Here is a 19,644-nt window from a genome sequence, read left to right as displayed (position 1 = left end):
AGCTCCCTGATTCAACCTGAGCAGGATCTAAAACGAACTGAGTGGGCATCCATAAAACTTGTGAGCACACACCTTAGAGGGAACAGTGCTGAGGACGTGAAAAAGCTGATTGGAATTGTGCAACCTACCACCTGTTCTCTCTACCCTTGTCCAGCATGGCTTATACTATCAAGCAAGGAGATTGTTGCTTCTCTGAGGGAAGGTAGGATGCTTCCTTATTTAAAGGAGGCAATTATTAGACCTCTTTTCAAGAAGCCTACACTGGATCCCTCAGAGTTGGGCAATTCTAGACCTGTCTCCAATCTCCCATGGTTGGCCCAGGTGATTGAGAGGGTGGTGGCTTCTCAACTCCAGGCAGTCTTGGATGAAACAGATTATCCGGACCCATTTCAGACTAGCTTTGGGGCAGGTTAAGGGGTGGAGACTGCTTTGGTTGCCCTGATGGATGATCTCCAAGGGGGAATTGACAGAGGGAGTGTGACTCTGTTGGTCCTTTTGGATCTTTTGGCGGCTTTCAATACCATCGAACATGGTATCCTGGATCACCTGCGGGGACTGGATATAGGGGGCACTGCTTTGCAGTGGTTCCGCTCATACCTCTCAGGGCAGATTTTAGAAGCTGTTACTTGGAGATTGTTGCTCTACAAAGTGAGAACTTTTGTATGGTGTCTCTCGGGACTCCATTTTGTCTCCATGAAACCTAGGAGAGATCACCAGGGGATTTGGTGCAGGGTGTTATCAGTACACTGGTGACACCCATATCTACTTCTCCATGTCAGCTTCATCAGGCAATGGCATAACTTCCTTAAATGTCTGCCTTGAAACAGTAATTGAGACAGGCCTGGATGAGGGATAACAAACTGAGACTGATTCTAAAAAAGATGGAAGTTCTCACTGTAGGAAGCTGCAGTTCGGGAAATGGGATAGATCTGCCTGTACTGGATGGGGTTACACTAGCCCAGAAGGACCAGGTTCACAGTTTGGGAGTACTTCTGGTCCCAACCGTCTCCCTGATATTTCAGGGAGGCGATGGCCAGGAGTGCTTTTTATCAGCTTCGACTGGTTCGCCAACTGCACCTTTTCCTGGAAGCGAGTGACCTTAAGTCAGTGGTACACATTTTGGTAACCTCCAGGCTTGACTAGTGCAATGCACTCTGCGTGGGGCTGCCTTTGTACGTAGTCTAGAAACGGCAATTGGTATAGAATGCTGCTGTCAGATTGGTCTTCAGGATGTCCCGTAGGGACCATATTACTCTGATTCTAAAAGATCTATACTGGATTCCAATAGGTTTCCAGGCAAAATGCAAAGTGTTGGTTATTACCTATAAAGCCCTTACTGGCTTGGTCCCATGGTATTTAAGAGAACGCCTTCTTCGTTATGAATCCCACTACCTATTAAGATCTTCAGGGGAGGTTCATCTGAGGGTGCCAACTGCCTTCTCTGTAGATGCCCAAAGACTGTGTGGAATGCACGTCCTGCTGAGATTAGAGCTGCTCCATCCCTGTTGGCTTTTAGGAAACAGCTGACGACACCTCTCTTCAGCCACGCTTTTTAGTTATTTGGTGTTTTTATGTATATTTTAACCTGTTTTTATATGTTTTTTGTTCTTGGTTTGTTTTATGTTGTAAACCACCTAGAGACTTTGGTAGTGGGCGGTATACAAATTAAATAGATAGATAGATAGATAATATATTTAGAGGTGTGGCTGTTAAAACAATTACTGTTTTAAATGATAAGGTGATATCCTGTGTGATTAAAGTTGTTCTCCCTTTCCACAGTTTGCACTTTTCTTCCTCTTGTGTTCTACCATTAAGTGTGCCACTTTAAACCATTTATCATGTTTTCTGATGAAAGCCATAGACTTGACCCATCTCTTTCTCCCCGCCCCCTAACCCCAGTTTCCCTTTTAAAATCTAATCAGAAGTAGAGGAATGCCAATTTGGGAGAATCTGAAGCCCCTCAAATGTATCTTGGATATTGTCCCAGACCGGTGCATAGTGATGCCCTCTAAATATTGGCTCGTAGTCAGACTGTGTTGCTCATAAGCAGCCCCATTGAAATTCATGGGACAAGTTAGTCATGACTAACTTATCCCACTGATTTCAATGGGTAATTTCATGGATAATTTATTTTGGATGCTAGCCGTTTCAAGTTAAATATGCCATAGCATAAGATAATTATTCTTATTGCAGGAGGTAGGGTTAAGATGTGAAAATGTGAATAAGGTAGCAGGAGGGGATGAAATTACAAAAGATATGTTAAACATTTCACAGAAGCCTACACCCACCCACATGCGGTAACCAAGCTTTAAATATAATAAATTCTTTGTAGAAGGAGTTTAAATTAAGGGATTTTGTGAGTTTCCAAGTAATTATATCAAGCATGCACTAGATATTATTTATGCAATATATCTTTCTTCCGGGGGAGAAATAAAAACAAGATTGAAAACTTAAATAGGTGTTTCAGTGTCTGAGACTCTTATGTAGAAAGTTCATTTGTTCCTTGTTTATGTGACTGGGGGCACTTTATTTTCAGCTGATGGGGTCTTTCTTTTTTATGCATTATCTTTAGCACTAACTAAGAATTCACTACATCTAATTTTCACTACAGATTGTGATGGAGAGGCATTGCTTAAAGCCTATGCACAGGGCAACTGTCTATCTTCCTGCTTCTTTGGGTTGCCTCTTCTCAGCTTTTATGGTTTCTAAGAGGCTTTTCTTACAGATTAGCTCAATGGGTTCATATAATCAAGGGTTGCCTTCCAATGAAAAGCATCAAATGCTTTGATCCAGCAAGGGTGATTTACTCCATGATACTTGCCTGAATCATTTAACACAAGATCAGTTCAATCAGTTCTGCTTGCTCTGGATCCAGATCCCCTGGTCTCAAACAGGTGATTGGTGCTTTCAGTGGATAGCACCATCTGTTCAGCAGGCATGAAGATTCTTGTGTATAACTCTTGCATAAAGATCGACGTATGAGCCAATGAGTTTTACAGATAGGCCCTCTGGAAAATAGATAGAGGCCCAGGCCCAGTGACATCATATGGAAAAGAAAACCCTCACCAAAGAAAAAAATGCCATTGATGTAATAATCCTTTCCCACATCATATTTTTGGCTTGTGCCTAGTTATCAGATTTTTATTCTGCCTTTCCAGCAAGGAGCTCAGTCCTAGGTACATAGTTCTCCTCTCTACCACCATTTTATCCTCACAATAACCTTGTGAGGCAGGTTAGTCTGAGGGAGAATGATTGGTCACCCCTGAGCTTCATGGCTACATGAGGATTTGAACCCAGATCTTCCTAGTCCAACCATGGCACCAGATTGCCAGTATCCATGCCAGAAAAGCAAATACATACTCATCAGACAATAATTCCTTTAATTAATGGCTAGGTTAATCTTGGTGTCATTCTCAAAGCCTTTCTCGGCTCCGAGAGAGAGGCTTATTTAAGAATTCCTTGTGTTTTATACAAAGACTCCCTCTTTTCTGTGGGAAAAAAATGCTAAATGCTGGCTTTGTTTTCTTGGTGCAGGCAGTGCAGACTACTGGAGAGCTAAATTCACACAACAGATGTGAAAACAGCTCAAAAAGATGCACAACTGAGAAAGGGCTGGGGTCTGGAGAGGATGAAGAAAGCAAGGTTTTGGATGTGAGCTACGACACCCTATACCCTCATGCTTACGGCGCTGAGAGCATGACAACGTATCCGAATGGCTGTGGAAATGGCACCTCAGTTACCTGTATAGTAATGGATAATAAAGAACCGAGGAGCAATTCTACCTCTTTATGTCACAATGGGGGATGTGACACAAGTCACAGCTATGAGGATGACGGCCAGGATAATAAAGTCAGTCCTTCCAAAATCATGCGCTTTTTCTCTGCTCCTCGGAAAAGATCTGGCTCCAATGTGGAAAGGCCTCATTCTCTGATAGTTATGGGGAATCCCTCAACATGGAATGCTTTGTCTTCCATTAGAAAAATGGGGTCTTTCAAGAAGTTGAAATCCTCAGTTCTCCAAGGAATCCAAGCCAAGGAAGACCTAGACAACTTAAATGACAGCACGCTGGAGAACAATATCAGAAAGCGTGTCCCAAACAGTACGGTGGTGAGAGTACAGACCAATAGGTATTCTTATTCCGGGCCCCTCCATGATTTTCAAAGCACAGCAGAGAATACTTTGGCTTCTGATAACTCTGATGGGGAGGAAAGCGATGATTCCTTCCTGAGGAACACTCGCCGGTCACGCAGCATCAGGCGTGCTTATGGCATCGGTCGTATAAATTTATTAGACACAGACAAAACTCAGGATCATCAGAACAGTACCAGGCCGGTTTCCCCTGTCATCCAGGAATCTCAGATTTGTGAAATAATCTTGAAAGATTCTGAAAGCAACAAGGTGGTCTTCAGGAGAAGCAAGAGTACAGATAATCTGAACTTTCTGAAAAAGAGCTCATTCAAGAGGAAGTCCACCTCAAACCTCACCGACCTCAAAGCTGCATATGATAAGCAGACACCACAGAGGACCACAAGCATTTCTTCAGCTGACTCTGATAAAACCAACCGGAACTCAGAGTGGAGATCAAAGCGCTGGAAGAGCCCGATTAGAGCCAAGGATTTTGACAGAGTTTTGAAACTTGTCAGCAACGTTACTGATGTTGCGATAAAGAAAGACAGTCCTAAGAGTGAAACTTCCTCATCCAGCGTACAGAACCAGAGGACGAGGCCAAATAGCAGGCTACATGATGATTATTCACGTAGGGTTTCAAGCAGCACTGAAAACGACAGGCGAAGGTGCCTACCGACCAGGTGTAGCCCAGACACTAACTTTCCCAGAACTAGTCTCCTGACTTCTGAGGCTGACAATGCTGGGACTGCTGTGTTAACCCCTGATGCCAATGGCCACCAAATATCATCCTGCGACTTCCCTGATGCTTTGTGTTTATCGCCTCCGCTTAAGGACATTGGCCCAATCCCTAACGAAGTGTTTTATGAAGACTTTGATGAACCAAAAAGTTCCAGCCAGTTTACATGCAGCTCTGGGCAGCCCAGTGTCCCTGCCAGACCCGCCGTCCCCAAGCCTCAGAGCCCAACTGCTGAAAACATCAAGTGCAATATGAATGTCCATTGTCCCGACCGGCGCAGCACCTTGTCACTCAGCTCAGTGGAAAGCGAGGGGAGAGGGGAGGGGCCTCCCATCAAGCTGGAGAAGAGCCCCGTTGGCTTCCAGGATGCTGTGCAAGCCATGTATTACGATGACACGAATGAAGACAGCGGCATCAGCAGCCACTCTCAGCTGAGTCTCAATTTAGCTCCAAGTGCTGATGAAAAGAAGGAAGAGGTAAGACGGAGATCTTTTAAGTTGGGCCAGAATGCCACACGTCCTGGGTAAAATAGGCATTGGCTGCTGCTCCTTTGTACTAGCAGGTGTACTTAGCTGCTTTGTGTGAGCCTGTGTGTAGAGCAATGCTTGTGTGGAGGGGTCTCCCTCATCAAGAACCTTGCTTTGAAGGTGATAGTCAAGTTATTTTGCCTCCTGTGAAGATTAATAAAGCCCTGGAAAGGAGAGTGCTTGGGTACATTTTCAAGGGCAGCTTTATTGCAGTTTGCAACATTACTGCCTTGTGACGGGATCAAGGCAGAGCAGGCTGCAGCTAGGAGAGTTCTTGGCTGGTGCCTGGACAAGCAACACGAAGCGCAAGCCAGATGCCAGTGGTGGTGGTAAGCTGAGGAGTGACCTTGGAGTCGGTCCCAAACATGATAAGATTTCTCCAGTGACAGACAGACACTGCATACACAAGAGGTGTCATTGCCCTTGTGCTGTGCTTGAGTGGCTGTGCTTGGTGGTAAATTATTTAAAGAGATGTAGTCAGAGGCATATTTCAAAGGGAAACTGTTCTTTGCTGTGGTCTGTTTATGAAATGACAGCTGGAGACATAATAGGATAATAATTACAAGGTTGTCATGGATTGGTGTTTTGTGTGTGTGTGTGTTAACTTGCTGCATCCCCTATTGAATATTATGAATGCTTCACAGTCATAGTCATTAATATACTTATTACAGTATTGGAATAATGTGGAAAGTACGGTGGCCACTTTGCTTTCTAGTGCTTCATATAGAATCTCATTTCTGGAGCTGCACATAGCATTCTGAGAATCTCGTGTATATTTTAATGCAGGTTTCTAGCCCTCATGTTGAATGATAATAACTTCAAATTTTGTTTTATAAAAGTTCAAAAAAACCTTGGTGGACTAGTCAGAACTTCAGGGGTCCAGAAGGGAGTTGAGTGTCCTGCCACAACAGCTTGCCCTATTTGCCCTGCACATTATTCCCATATTATTATTATTATTAATAATAATAATAATAAACCAAGATCTAGAAATTGAAAGGCTGTGGCAGAAAAAGACCAAAATCATCCCAGTGGTAATTGGCACCTTGGGTGCAGTTCCAAAAGACCTTGAAGAGCACCTCAACACCATAGGGGCCACAGAAATCACCATCAACCAATTACAAAAAACAACTTTACTGGGAACAGCCTATTTTCTGCGACAATATCTATAATAACAACAGCAACAACACTGACAATAAAATTCAGCCATCCCAGGTCCTTGGGAAGGACTCGATGTCTGGATAAAACAAACCAGTCAATAACACTTGTCTGACTGTGTCAATAAATAATAATAATAAAAATCAATTTCTATACTGCCCTTCCAAAAATGGCTCAGGGCGGTTTACACGGAGAGATAATAAATAATCTCCCTCTTTCCAGTGCCTGGCCCTTTGACAACAAACCCCACCCTCTAAAGTTTGAAATGCTTTGAAAACTGAACTTTGGGAATGGAACTGGGTAAATACATGTACCTGCACTTAATAACCATAGCTGATTCCAAAAGCAGTATTTGGACCTTTTGGTGCAAAGTGCTTTCATCCCTGATTTTGTGGCTTTAACTGGTGGTGGAGCATTGTCACACCCACTCACCCACCCACCGTCCCACCCACTCACCAGCTGCCCACATTAGGGTCACAGGGGATTTATGTAGGAACGGGGAAGGGAGCCTGGGTTACCAGACTGATAGTCAGCTTAAACTAGGCATCACTCTTACTTTAATGTTACTTCCTGTTTCTTAATATGCAGGGTAGAAAGACTAAAGAGATGTACATAGGAACATAGGAATCATTGGTCTATCTAGCTCAGTATTGTCTTCACAGACTGGCAGCAGCTTCTCTGAGGTTGCAGGCAGGAATCTCTCTCAGCCCTATCTTGGAGAAGCCAGGGAGGGAACTTGGAACCTTCTGCTCTTCCCAGAGCTGTTCCATCCTCTGAGGGGAATATCTTACAGTGCTCACACTTCTAGTCTTCTAGTCTCATGTACAGTGAGGAGGTTTCACTCCTACTGATGTGATTTTAAGGCAGCTGTTGGTCTTCTGAAATCCTGTGGTGGACCTGCCTGCTACTGATGCTGCTCAGATGTTTTCTGTAAAATACAGCTTAGACTGAATTTTTGTAAGTGTGTGGAACTGTGTTTAAGCCTTGTGGTTCACCAAATATATAGCAGCTTTCTTGCTACTTGAAAGCAGTAGTTTACAAAACCAAGGGAGATATTACACAAATCAAACTTCCTGCCCCCCTAATCATTCTGTGGCCACTTTCATAGAGTGTAATATTCATGTCACTGAAGCCTGGTATTCTGCAATAGTTGAAAGTTATTAGATAGGTATCTTTATTCTTTTAGATAACATGTTAAATTTAAATACTTTATACTACAGATGCATAAGAATAAGGGGAAGATCCACCTATAGCAACACAGTTCAGTCAAATGGCAATAGGCAAAAGAGAATATAAACACAGTGGCTGACATCCTAAGGAAACACTGGTGCTTCTAAAACGTTCAGCTAACTCATCTCTGCCCCTGGTTCAGTGGTAGGGTTAGATTTCCATGATAACCCTTTTCCCAGGAAGTGCCCTGTGCCACTTGAAGATATGTCCTTGAGGGTTGCACAGCCCTCAGGGACATATTTTTGGGTGACACAGGGGCTTCCAAGGGAAGGGGAGGTCAATGAAATTCCCCCACATGCACACTACCACCAGTGCAACATTAGTCTGGAACACTTCAGAAGTATTGGTGCTACTCTGCTGCTTGTTCTGTTGCAACAGTGCTTCATTGATCCGAATGTCAGGCTGTCTCTCTTTTCTCACTTACAAATCGCCCTAATATCCAAAAGATAATTGAATGTCAAGATTGCAAGTCTGCAAAATAATTTCAGACTGTAAATCGTAATGTTTCAGATTGTACATGTTAGTGTGTATTCTAGCCCAGGCTGAAGAATCCTACACACAGAATATCCGAATTATCTCCTTGAAATAAACAATATACACTAGCTAGATGTTCATTAATCTGTCTCTCTGTCACCCATTGAGTGCCATTGCATGCAGAAGGTCCCAGGTTCAAATTATGTCAGTATAAGTAGACAATAGTAGGCCAAAGTTAACAGTGATCTAGAAAGGTTCCTTAGGTATTTCAAGGGATTTCATGTAATGAAAATTCTGACACACACACCCACCCCCTGTGAAGCATCTTCATATTTTGAAAACAAGGTTTTGCTGAGATCCAGAGCCCTCCGAGAACCAGATTTTCTGAACTGTGGTTTTTCTGCCTTCAGTGGTATAACTTGTTCTTAGATTTGGTAAGAAAAGCAGGAAAGCCGTAGATATGAAGACTGATTGAGTCTTCTGCCTCCATGAGAACTAGAAACATTTTAAATGAAAGCTGAGAAGCTTTGTGTTCCTGGTTCTGGAGCAAAGTGCTGCTGCTGATCTGTGCACCTGCATGCCTGTGGTGTTGGCTTGTAGGCCGCAAGATCAGTGTTCTGTTTTCATACTCAGTGATTATATTATTTCACATAGAAAAACTATGAGAAACTGAAGCTTCCTGGACTTATTCTGTCAAAGGCATCTTATGGAAGCAAGCTGCCAAGTAGTAGTATTTGACTGAATAGTTTGTTCATGTTCTCAACCTGCCATCTAGTGGTAAGATGTGATAAGACTAGAGTTGCCTTGCAGGTTTGCCAGTTTGGGCTTGGAATTTGATCAAGCCATGTGCTACATGAAGTTGCCTCTGACCTAGAAAACTTCCTTAGGTATATCCAAGGGATTTCATTTAATGGGTGTTCTGATTTCCCCCCCTATGAACCCCAGTGCAGCATTTTGCAACTCCTTTATTGCCGCTTGATCAAGTGGCATCTGGGGTAGCTACTTGGGAGAAAAGCCCTCTAAAGTTCGACTGCCAGGGTAGGCAACCTTTTGGCATTCCAGCTGTTGCTGAACTACAACTCCCATCATCCCCAGTGACCATACGTTGTGGCTGGGATAAGGGAGTTGTAGCTCAACCACAGGTTGCCTACCCTGCCGGGGAGTGCCAAAATACTTGTATAGTTTCCTGGAATGGTCCAAAGCTATGGGGGAAAGATTGAAGCTTAGTTTGGAGAATGAGAATGTTTTCATTCTCCCTTCCCTGTGTTGCCTTCCCCACCAGTGAAATTTGGATTGTAAACACCTCAGGGCAGGCTCCTCTGTCTTTCTTGCTTCTCTGAGCTGTGCTAGGTGCTGTACTGATGATGAAGCAACAATAATAATCCATCTGTTGTGCTGCCTAGTTGTAACTAAGCTGCAACTGCTGCAGAGCAAAGAATCTGAAGGGAGAAAAGCCCCTTGTAGTTTTAAAGACATATCCATAGTGGCTGACATGCTGCATAATAGGGATGTGTGCAAATCATTTTTTTAAAAAATTTGATTTGTGCCCAAATTGAATCACCCCTGATTTGTTTTGTGTCCAAATCTGTCCCCCTGACTCACCCCAGATTCAATTTGGATTTGATATGATTCAGATAGATTCACACCACTTATAAAGGTCCTAGGGGCACCAAATTTGGGTGGTGGGTAGTTCCCGATGGGTGCCACCTACCACCCAAATTTCAAGGCAGTGGGGCACTTGGTTGATTTTTAATGATTTTGTTTTAGTTTTTTTTAACTGATTTTGTATATTTTTTTACTGATTTTGTATATTTTATACTGATTTTGTATATTTTGGGCATAGGAAATAATGAAGATTCGAAGTTGTCCTATCCTAACCCTAACATGGACCCCCAGCTTTCATGGACCCCAACACAACAAAACTAAGCTCTAGCCCTTGTAGAAATGGAGTTATGGGGCAAAATGTGCGGTCACTATTTTTCAAGTGATTGGATTCTTTGGTGTATAATAACTTTTCTTCATAATGAATCCCTATGAGGTTTCATTGCACACCTTCATTTCTCCTGTTCATTTTGACTGCCAACAGTCAACTGCCATGTGCCAACTACATCTTCCCATCTGCAAGGCAGTGGGGTACTCAGTTTATTTTTTAGGAATATTTAAGTGTTTAGATTCTTTGGTGTCTAATAACCTTTCCTTATAATGAATCCCTATGAGGATTCATTATATGCCTTCATTTCTTCTGTTCAGTTTGACTGTCTTTGGACAGTGCCAACTGTCAACTGCCATGTGTCAACTAAACCCACCTCATCCCCCCCCCCCCACTGGGGTACTCAGTTTCCTTTTTTAGGAATTTTTGAAGTGTTTAGAATCTTTGGTGTCTTCATTACACACCTTCATTTCTTCTGTTCATTTGACCCCACTGCTTTTGGGTGGGGGTGGGGAATTAGTGGCCGCCAACTACACCCCATCCCGCAAGCCACTGGGTGCTCAGTTTCTATTTTAGGAATTTTTGAGTTGTGTAAATTCTTTGGTGAATTCCTCCTAGGGATTCATTATGAGGAAAGGTTATTAGACACCGAAGAGTCTAAACACTTGAAAAAATGCCTAGAACATAAACTGAGTAGTATCCCATTGCCTTGCCACTGGGAGCAGGGTGTAGTTAGCACATGTCAGTTGACTTTTGGCAATGTCCAGAGACAGTCAAAATGAACAGAAGAAATGAAGATGTGTAATGAATCCTCATAGGGATTCATTGAGGGAAAGTTATTATACACCAAAGAATCCAAACACTTGAAAAATAGTGACCATATACATTTTGCTCCATAACTCCCCTTCTACAAGGGCTAGAGCTTACCCTCCTCCCACCTTTAAAAAAAATGAAATGAAAGCTGGGAATCTGGGGGAAATGATAGGAAGAATCTGAATTGTGAAGCGATTTGAATAGAATTTGGCGCGATTCAATTTGGACCCAAATCTAGCCAATGGACCACAGGGGTGATTTGTTCTGTCTCCAAATCACCCGAATCAGCTAGATTCGGGCATAAATCGATTTGTACCCGAATTGATTTGCACATCCCTAATTATCACCATCAGGCTCACCTATATTTATGTTCCAGCTATGGAGTGCCATATGGTATTCTGATATCTGCAACCCTGCACCCTACACAAATAGAAGAGGGAGCAGAGTAGTCCCTCATTAGAAGCCTGGGTAGCCTCCACTCTTCACCAGGACACCTCTGTGCTCAGTGTGCTGCGTCCACGCCAAGTGTGCTAGACTTCAGCAGACTCATCCCTGCAAACTGAGGCCCCTCCATGCCTTCCCGAAAGGCATCCAACAGCCTGCTCCTTTCTCCAAGCCACTGGGCTAGGTTGCTCCGAGAAGAAGTGCAAAGTGAGCTATGCACAGGGGCCTGGGAAAGGGCAGGCTGCTGGATGTTCTAATAAACATCTGAGATGCACCGAGTGTTGAGGCACCTGGTTAGTGAGGGGAGATTGCATTGTCTTCTTATGAGGGGCTGCTCTGCACCCTGCTCTGCTTTTGCAGGACGGGAGACCAAGAGATCACTGCCATGAACTATTTACATAAGGGCTGTTTTCACTCTCAGCGTTTCGGTACGAGAAGCCTCCTACCCTAATTCGGGAGTGCTGTGTGCTCATGATTGGCCAGTGTGAGAATTCTACAAGCAAGGTAGGAAGTGTGGAAAATGATTGTCTGGGAACCGGGTCTAGAGGCGAGTGGCAGTGGTGAGCCCAGAACTGGTACCCAGCTCCAGAGTGAGGGTGGAAGGGAGGTAGTCCCCACGCCTCCCACCTCCTTGCCCAGCTCACAGAAGATCATTTGTTTCCCCCTCTTCCGACTTTGCTTGTAGAATTCTCACAATGGTCACTTGGGGGGCTGCTGTCTCCCCCACACACCCCTTTGAACCGGGACCAGGGGGATAAAGGCTTACACTCTCCCTCCCTCCCTCCCTCCCTCCCTCATGCCATGGTCCCAGTCTGGATCAGGAGGCCTCTCCTACTGTAATGCGAATCATGAGAACAGCTCCATAGCACAGCTGGTATATCAACTCTTCTCATCTCTATCTATTGCCTTACATTTCGGAATATGCTTCTGTTTTTAAAAAGTCAAAATTACGTATTCAGAAGGGCTTTTATTTATCTACCTACACAGTACTAATTACATTAATGTGTAGCTGACTAGGAGGTCATTCACGCAATCCAAAACTGTGTCCTACCCGGGTTTGGGAGCTGTGTGTGCTCCCTATTTTCGGTTATGTGGAAGTAAGGTAGGAGGGAAACCTGGGTAGAAGTGCTTGTGTGGAAGCACGGTAGGAGGAAAACCTATGAAACTTTTCCTCCTACTGTGCTTATGCACAATCACTTCTACCCAGGTTTTCCTCCTACTGTGCTTACGCACAACCGAGAATAGGGAGCACCCTCAGCTCCCAAACCTGGGTAGGACACAGTTTAGGATTGTGTGAACAAGCTCCAGGACTTGTCCCTGCTTTCTGTTTCGTTTTGGGAGGGGGAGAAATACATGTTTGCTTCTGGTTTATCTTTTAGTTTCTGGACCACTAGAATGCAGTCCAGCCATGTTTCTTAGGGGTCCTTGGCTCTGCAATGATCAAGCTTTCACCTCCAATAAATGTGATTTTTAGTCTTATAAATTCCTGAAATCATAATCCCTCATAATATTACAAGAGTTGGGTAGCCATCTCTCTTGTAAGCCATTGATGCAATTAAGAAGGATTGAACAACATGTCAGCGGTACAATTTTGTGAGTGTAAATAGCACTTCTGATTCTTTGATTTCAATATGGGTATCATATTCCTAAACAAGGATTCTTAAGATTGCAGCCTTAGGTTGTGTTCGTAGCAAACAAACAAACAAACAAACTTTGACCATGTTGGTAGACAGAAAAGAAATGTTAATGGCTGACAAAACATTGTTTGCCTCTTGTCTTAAAAGTATTTTCCGAGGAATGGATAATAACCCCTGTCACAAGTACTTGAAGCCATTTTGAATGTGGGAAGCAGGGCCATTGCTGACACTTGGATTATGAACCTTTCTATCCATTCTTTGTTCCCATCAAACTAAAATGAAACATTAAAGGCATTAATTTAATAATGGTGTTCCAGTCACAGAAGATTAGAGAAGTAGCCAAAGCAATGAGAAACCTCGCTGGACTATTAATGATAGCATTGTTCTTTTCTCGCAATCTGCCTTAGCTGCTTTGGATGTTAAGAACGTTGCATTCCTTGGCACAGTCATCAACCAAGAAAGGACAATGAAATGTGCATGGGAATCAGAGTGGGTTAGCTGTCAGAGAAGACGGCGAAGGAAGGGCTAAGCTTGAGTTGTACAACTCAGACACAGGAGGCAATGTTTTGAAAGGCAGGGATGTTGAAATGGGAAGTCCTACTCTTGAAGAGCCCAGAGAAGCCACTGAGTGCATTTCATTCATTTTTCCAGTGAGGCTTAGCTTGGAGATGTCCTTGTTTATTAGATACCATCTGTGAATACAGAGTACATGGGCCTGATATGCCATGAAAAATGCTGGCAGATGTGCTTATGTTATCTGACTTCTAAAAGACGTCACCCAAAAGACTTGGATGCAGTGAATAAGATCTGAAGAACAGCTAGCCACTGCCACTTGGAGGAGAAGACACTTGCTAGTTATCTCCTGGCGGGGAGCAATGAAATGCTTTTTCTTCAGATTGACTCTTCTTAAAACAACCAGCAATGGGAGTCTCTCACAAGTGGGAGCTGGATGAGTTTGGCTTCAAGAACTAGATTGTTTTGTCAAAGTAATGGCTGCAAGGCTTCATGTAAGCCTTTTCTCTAAAGATGGGGAAAATATTTACAATGTACAGGGACTTGATGTTGATGTTGCTTATGTTAAATAGTTGCCTCTGTAGATATACTGTGGAAATAATAATGCAGATGTAATATTAAGCTATAAGTCTATGTCAAGTACAAAAATGATGCTATTTTAAAAGGTTGTGGACAAAGTATTAACAGGGATTCTGTTCAGTCATATCAGTACAGCATATCTGTAACTAAGGAAATGCAGAATGATTTGTTAATCTTCCCAGTTTGTTTAGCCTAACTGTCTGCATGCATTATGGGGTGTGCCGGCCAGACTTTTTCATAGAGTCTTATCAAAAGAGGTAGTTCAGGCAGCAGATTCCAGGGCATTGCCCTTTTTTTGCTGGGGTGCGTGTGCGTGTGCGTGTGCGTGTGTGTGTGTGTGTGTGAGAGAGAGAGAGAGAGAGAGAATTGCCCCCAAAGTAATGGGAAATAGAAAAACACAAGTTTAGGTATGAAAATGTCTGGCACTGAGAAGGTGGGTAGATGTCAATTTGATTTCATCATAGGCTGTAATTCTGTGCATTTATTTTAAGGTTATGCATAACGGGACATACACATTCAAGATTAATTTTTATCTTTTCCACCTGCTTTGGCACCTCCTGCTGTTTTCCTCTCTAGTTTTAGAAGCGTTCCGCAAGAGTTTCCTTTATCAGGATAAAGCACTCTGTGCATTTCCGATGCTTTATCCACAAAGGAGCAAGTATGTACAAAAGGTTAAACAATCAAGCACTGAAGGAAATATTTAATTTCCCACTTAACGTTTGTACATAGCCACCTAATGGTGCAGCGGGGAAATGACTTGCTTAGCAAGCATGAGGTTGCCGGTTTGAATCCCCGCTGGTATGTTTCCCAGACTATGGGCAACTCCTATATCGGTCAGCAGCGATATAGGAAGATTCTGAAAGGCATCATCTCATACTGCGTGGGAGGAGGCAATGGTAAACCCCTCCTGTATCCTACCAAAGAAAACCACAGGGCTTTGTGGGCACCAGGAGTTGACATGGACTCAATGGCACACTTTACCTTTACTTTACATATACTGTATAAATGGTGAACATTAACTCTCGGCATGTACACTGATGAGTTATTTCTCTTTAATGGGTAGAAATAAAAAGGGAAGTGGCAGCCTAGGTTGAGGTGGCAGTACAACGTGAGTTGAAGGACTGATAACATCAGATGTGGGCAGACTTAAATTGAGAATCTGCATCTGTCAACTCGAGTCTCTCCTCCATTTTTCAAGACTTGCAGGAAGTCCTTGCAGGAAGACAAATTGCCTGTTTACACAGGCATTTACAGCATGCAACTCAACAGTCAGGGCTGGTGGACAGATGTCTGTTGATGACTGGAGTATTAGGCAAAGGCTTGCCACAGTTGGATCCTACATGCTTGGTTTCCCCAATGTCAATAAGAGCCACACAAACTTCTGCTCCCATGGTCCTGATCCGAATGTCTACCCTGATGACTGCTATTTAACCTGGAAGAAAAGCTCCCGTTGGTACTAATGGGAGCTTTATTCCAGGGGCCGCAGGGGGATATTCCAGCCTATCCCCCTGGTCCCAGTTCAAATTTTGGGACAAAGAGTGACCGTCTCTCTCCCCCTCATGTCATGGTCCCAGTCTAGATCAGGGCCCCGAATTGCTGCTATTTATTTTAGAAAAACCGAGCATATAGCCCCGAATCATGCAAAACACAGGTTGTCTAGTTTGGCTCTGAATCCTTGGAGTGCTGCTGCCAGTTAAGAGCAGACAGTGAGGCTGTTCTCACGCGCAGCCTGTCCTGGGCTAGGGACACCCAGCCCTGGTTAGGCTGCATGCGAGTACCGCCGGGATCTAGCCTGATCCCAGCAGGGCAGCTCTGGCCCCACTATTTACCCTGGCTGGCGGAGGTATAGGGAATAAGCGCTCCTGACTACTTGCTCGTGTGCAAGCACGGGTGGCTTCCAGCCTGGCTGCACACAGAGATGGATGTCTAGAGCCCCCCATCTCTTGGGGGAATCCCCCAATGCAGTGCGCATGTCACGTGCTGCATTGTGGGCTTCACAGAGTCCCGGCCTCAGATCAGTCTGCCTTGTACCATGCTGCACAGAGCAGGGCTGATCATGTGGGAGTGCAGAGCATACTCGCACCAACAAAACAATCAACTGGGGGGAAGGCAAGGTTTGGGAAGCCGTCCCCCCACCTGCCTGCCCGCCCGGTAGGTCATATGAATGGCCCCAGTGTTTGGACACAGGGACCAATGGCAGCTTCATATCATACTTTCCTATTTGTATTGTCGTATTCGTGCTAATGCCTAAATGTCTTGGGGATGAGAGGGAGGAAAGAGATGGCTGGAAGGAAGAGGAGAACCTGGAATAGACATTTTTCTGGAGGAATAGATGGCTCAGCCAGCTCTGGTGTTATAAACAGATTCCTGGGCTGGGCCATAACACAGAGTTGCCTTAGATGGGACTAAAAATGGAGAATCTGCCTGTTGGCGTAGTGGGGGCAGAGAGGTGAAAGTAGGCATGTGCCCGAAATGTTTTGGAGGCCATTGTAAGGCCTCCAAAACGTTTCAGCGCTGGGGGGGTATTTGGCGTTTCGGCACTGGCAGGAGTAGTAGCCAAAACATTAGCTGCCAGGTCACTAGTGTGTATAGATTAGCAGAAAAATCACACAGTGGTCAAAACGGGCACACACAAAGCATTGTGGGTCACTAGGTTATTAACTTCATCAGGAGCTGGTGTGGCATCGTGGTTAGTATATTTCACGAGGATAAGGAAGGACTGGGTTCAAATCCACACTCAGCTACAGAGCTCGCTGGGTAAGCTTGAACAAGCCACTGAGGTTGTGCACATGACCAAAAATCTAGGCGCAGTGCAGGGCTGGTGAGGAGACAGGCTCTTGCCTGCCTCCCTGCACATGAGTGATGGCCATTTAACAACTCTGCTGCTCGCTGTGATCACTCTTGCTGCCCAGCTGCCTGCAGCCTGCACACACACATGAACCCTCACCTACGGATGTATTTGCACCCATAAACCCAGGGTTAAGCCTGGGGTAAATTCCCAAGGCAGCCCTGAGATCGAGCTTGATCCCAGCATTTCACATGGGCAACCTCGTGTGAACGGCCTCAATATTTCTGAGCCTAACTTACATCACAGGGTTGTTGTGATGCAGATAACGGGGCTATTCTTACGATCACAAAAATTGGGCTAGCAAAATCCTAGCCTGATTTTTGTGACCGTCAGAACCACCAGACTTGCAGCCAAGCCCGGTGGTTCTGGAGCGGCTAACCTGCTCCTGTAGCCCACCCCTTAGCCCGGGTTTGCTGAGCGAGCGCTCCGCAAACCCAGGCTATCTGCTCGTGAGTAGCCGCGGCTCCGTGCCGCAGCTACTCACGAGTAGCCCCCGGCCGGGTGGCTTAAAAGCAGCCTCCCAGCTCGGGGGTCTCCCCAGTATGCCCTGCGCACTCGCGCAGGGCATACTGGGGCTTGCGGGGGCCATGTGGCCCCCACTCCCCCCACCCCCCGCCGGCTCCATCACAGAGCCGGCCATTGTGTGGGCAGCCGATCTGGCCACCTAGGGCTCCCTGCCTGCTCGTGAGCGGGGAGAGCGGGCTTAGCCCGCTCTTTCCGCTCACCACTAGGAACCGGGTCTCACTGATCATGAGACCTGGTCCAACATGAACTATAGGACCTTGTGTACCACCCTGAGCTCCTTAGAGAGAACTATGAAACTGTAATGTGATAATAAAATTTGTGCTGTTAATATGTATTTATCAGAAACCAGTGTTAACTCAAGAGCAGCTTGTTTGATATTGATACACTTAATGCCTTTATAAAGCCCATACTGGAGACATGCAGTGAGGATAATGGCCTAAATTCTGTTAGCTGTGCAGCCCTCACAGCCATATCCCTGGACATGAAAAGGTATTTGCAGGGAGGGGAGAGAAATGACAACCTGCTTCCCCCTCTGTCCGCACCATGCTGCAAGCTAAGCCTCATCCACAGTGCACTTAGTGGCTCCTTGTGAGGACTGAGCTCTTTTTCCTTCCTCATGAGACGATGCAGACACTGCCAGCGAATATAATCATTACTTACTCAAGATAATATCAAATATGTGGTGATCTTATAATTTTGCTTGTGAAGCAATTCTGGTTTATTTATCACATTTGTGGAAAACTTGGCTGCTTAGCCATAGTCCTAACTGCTTTCTGGAGTAAGCAGTATACAAATAAATAAGTAGAAATCAAAGAACATCAGTAAAAGCCTTCTCTGTGTAGCACACGCAGAACACATGGTTCTCTGGTTCTGCTACTGCGATTTGGGCAGAGTGCGACAGGTTGTAACCACCGATTGTTCACCAAGTTTTATTGCTTAAGCTAGGGCAATGAATAACATATGAGAAGAGGACATGTGACGTGCTCTTTCCTTGGTTAAAGGTACAAGGTCATGAAAAGTGAAATTTTGACTGTCTAGCTGGCAGTGTTGAGGGTCGTGCTTTCTTTTGTGTGGCTCATGTGCAATGAAATGAAATCAGCAAGAAAATGACTTTAGTCACCTCTTTGGTTTCTCAGTGTGTGTGTGGAACTCCTGTGTCTGTGTTGGATTACAAGGTAGGTTTCTGAAAACTGTTGATTAGAGTGATTTTTCTGCCCAGTGGGATCCTTAGCTGGTGTAAAGCAAAGTAGTTCTCTATGTACTTCATCAGAGTTTCTCATGATTTCCAACAAATGGCATTCTAGATCTATATGAGGAGACGGTTGAATGATTGATCTGAAATGTAGGACTATGTGACTCTTTTATAAAATAAAAGTAAAATAGCACAAGAATGACTTATTTAGCACTGTGTAATGCATTAATAAAATATTTTGGGACTAGAACTATACTAGGGCTGCAATCCTAGATGTATGTATTCTATTTATTTAGAATATTTGTATACAGGAGGACCTCAATATCAGTGGATTCACGTACCCGCAGTCGAATAAAAGACACCCAACCTCGGCATATGTGGGGGGAAAGGGGAAAAACACTTCAACCTTGTGTATCCATGGGTTGGGCGTGACCGGAAACGACCATGGAGGTAATTTCCAGCTGCCATTTTGTGTTTCAGAGCCTCAAAATGGCTCTGTTTTAAAAAAAGCAAACACCGATTTTCAGCCAATTTGTAGGCATTTGGGGGTACAGAGTGATTCAGGAGGAGCAGCTATGATGGTGGGTAGCTCCCCCCCGCACCCCCCCCAATCTGATAGTTTAAGATGTTTCCCCCCGACCAGGAACCTAACTCCCAATTGCCCAAATGCTTAGATATTTGCAGTTTCTGTATCTGCAGTTGTGTTGTGGAATGGAGCCCCCGCAAATATTGAGGTGCTCAAAGTGGTTTACATAGCAAAAGCAATGAGGAAATGGTTCCCTTTCTCCAATGGGCTCATATAATTAATTAATTGTATAATTATTAATTAATTGTATCTTTTTTACCATCTTGTGTTTAAATTTTTGCTGTAAACCGCCTTGGGATTTTTAATGAAAGGCGGTATATAGATTTA

At 44.4% G+C, this 19,644-nt stretch overlaps 1 protein-coding gene across 13 annotated transcripts in view; it reads left to right on the top strand.

Moving 5' to 3' along the window:
• The window catches only part of SPATA13 (spermatogenesis associated 13), a 236,082-nt gene that overhangs the window by 155,589 nt on the left and 60,849 nt on the right, over nt 1-19,644 (top strand). For 9 of the 13 annotated variants that reach the window (XM_053312445.1, XM_053312448.1, XM_053312444.1 and 6 more), the window contains one exon: nt 3,535-5,340. The exons of 2 other annotated variants lie outside the window; for them this stretch is intronic. In XM_053312445.1, coding sequence (XP_053168420.1) covers nt 3,535-5,340 — 1,806 coding nt within the window. Of the gene's footprint in view, nt 1-3,534; nt 5,341-13,562; nt 14,082-19,644 lie in introns of those variants that run through there. 2 more of the 13 variants (XM_053312454.1, XM_053312452.1) reach the window with 2 other exon arrangements.

This window comes from Hemicordylus capensis, chromosome 3, assembly GCF_027244095.1.
Source record: "Hemicordylus capensis ecotype Gifberg chromosome 3, rHemCap1.1.pri, whole genome shotgun sequence".
NCBI lineage: Eukaryota > Metazoa > Chordata > Lepidosauria > Squamata > Cordylidae > Hemicordylus > Hemicordylus capensis.
Note: the sequence above shows the minus strand (reverse complement) of the source record. Positions and strands in the feature narration are given on the sequence as shown.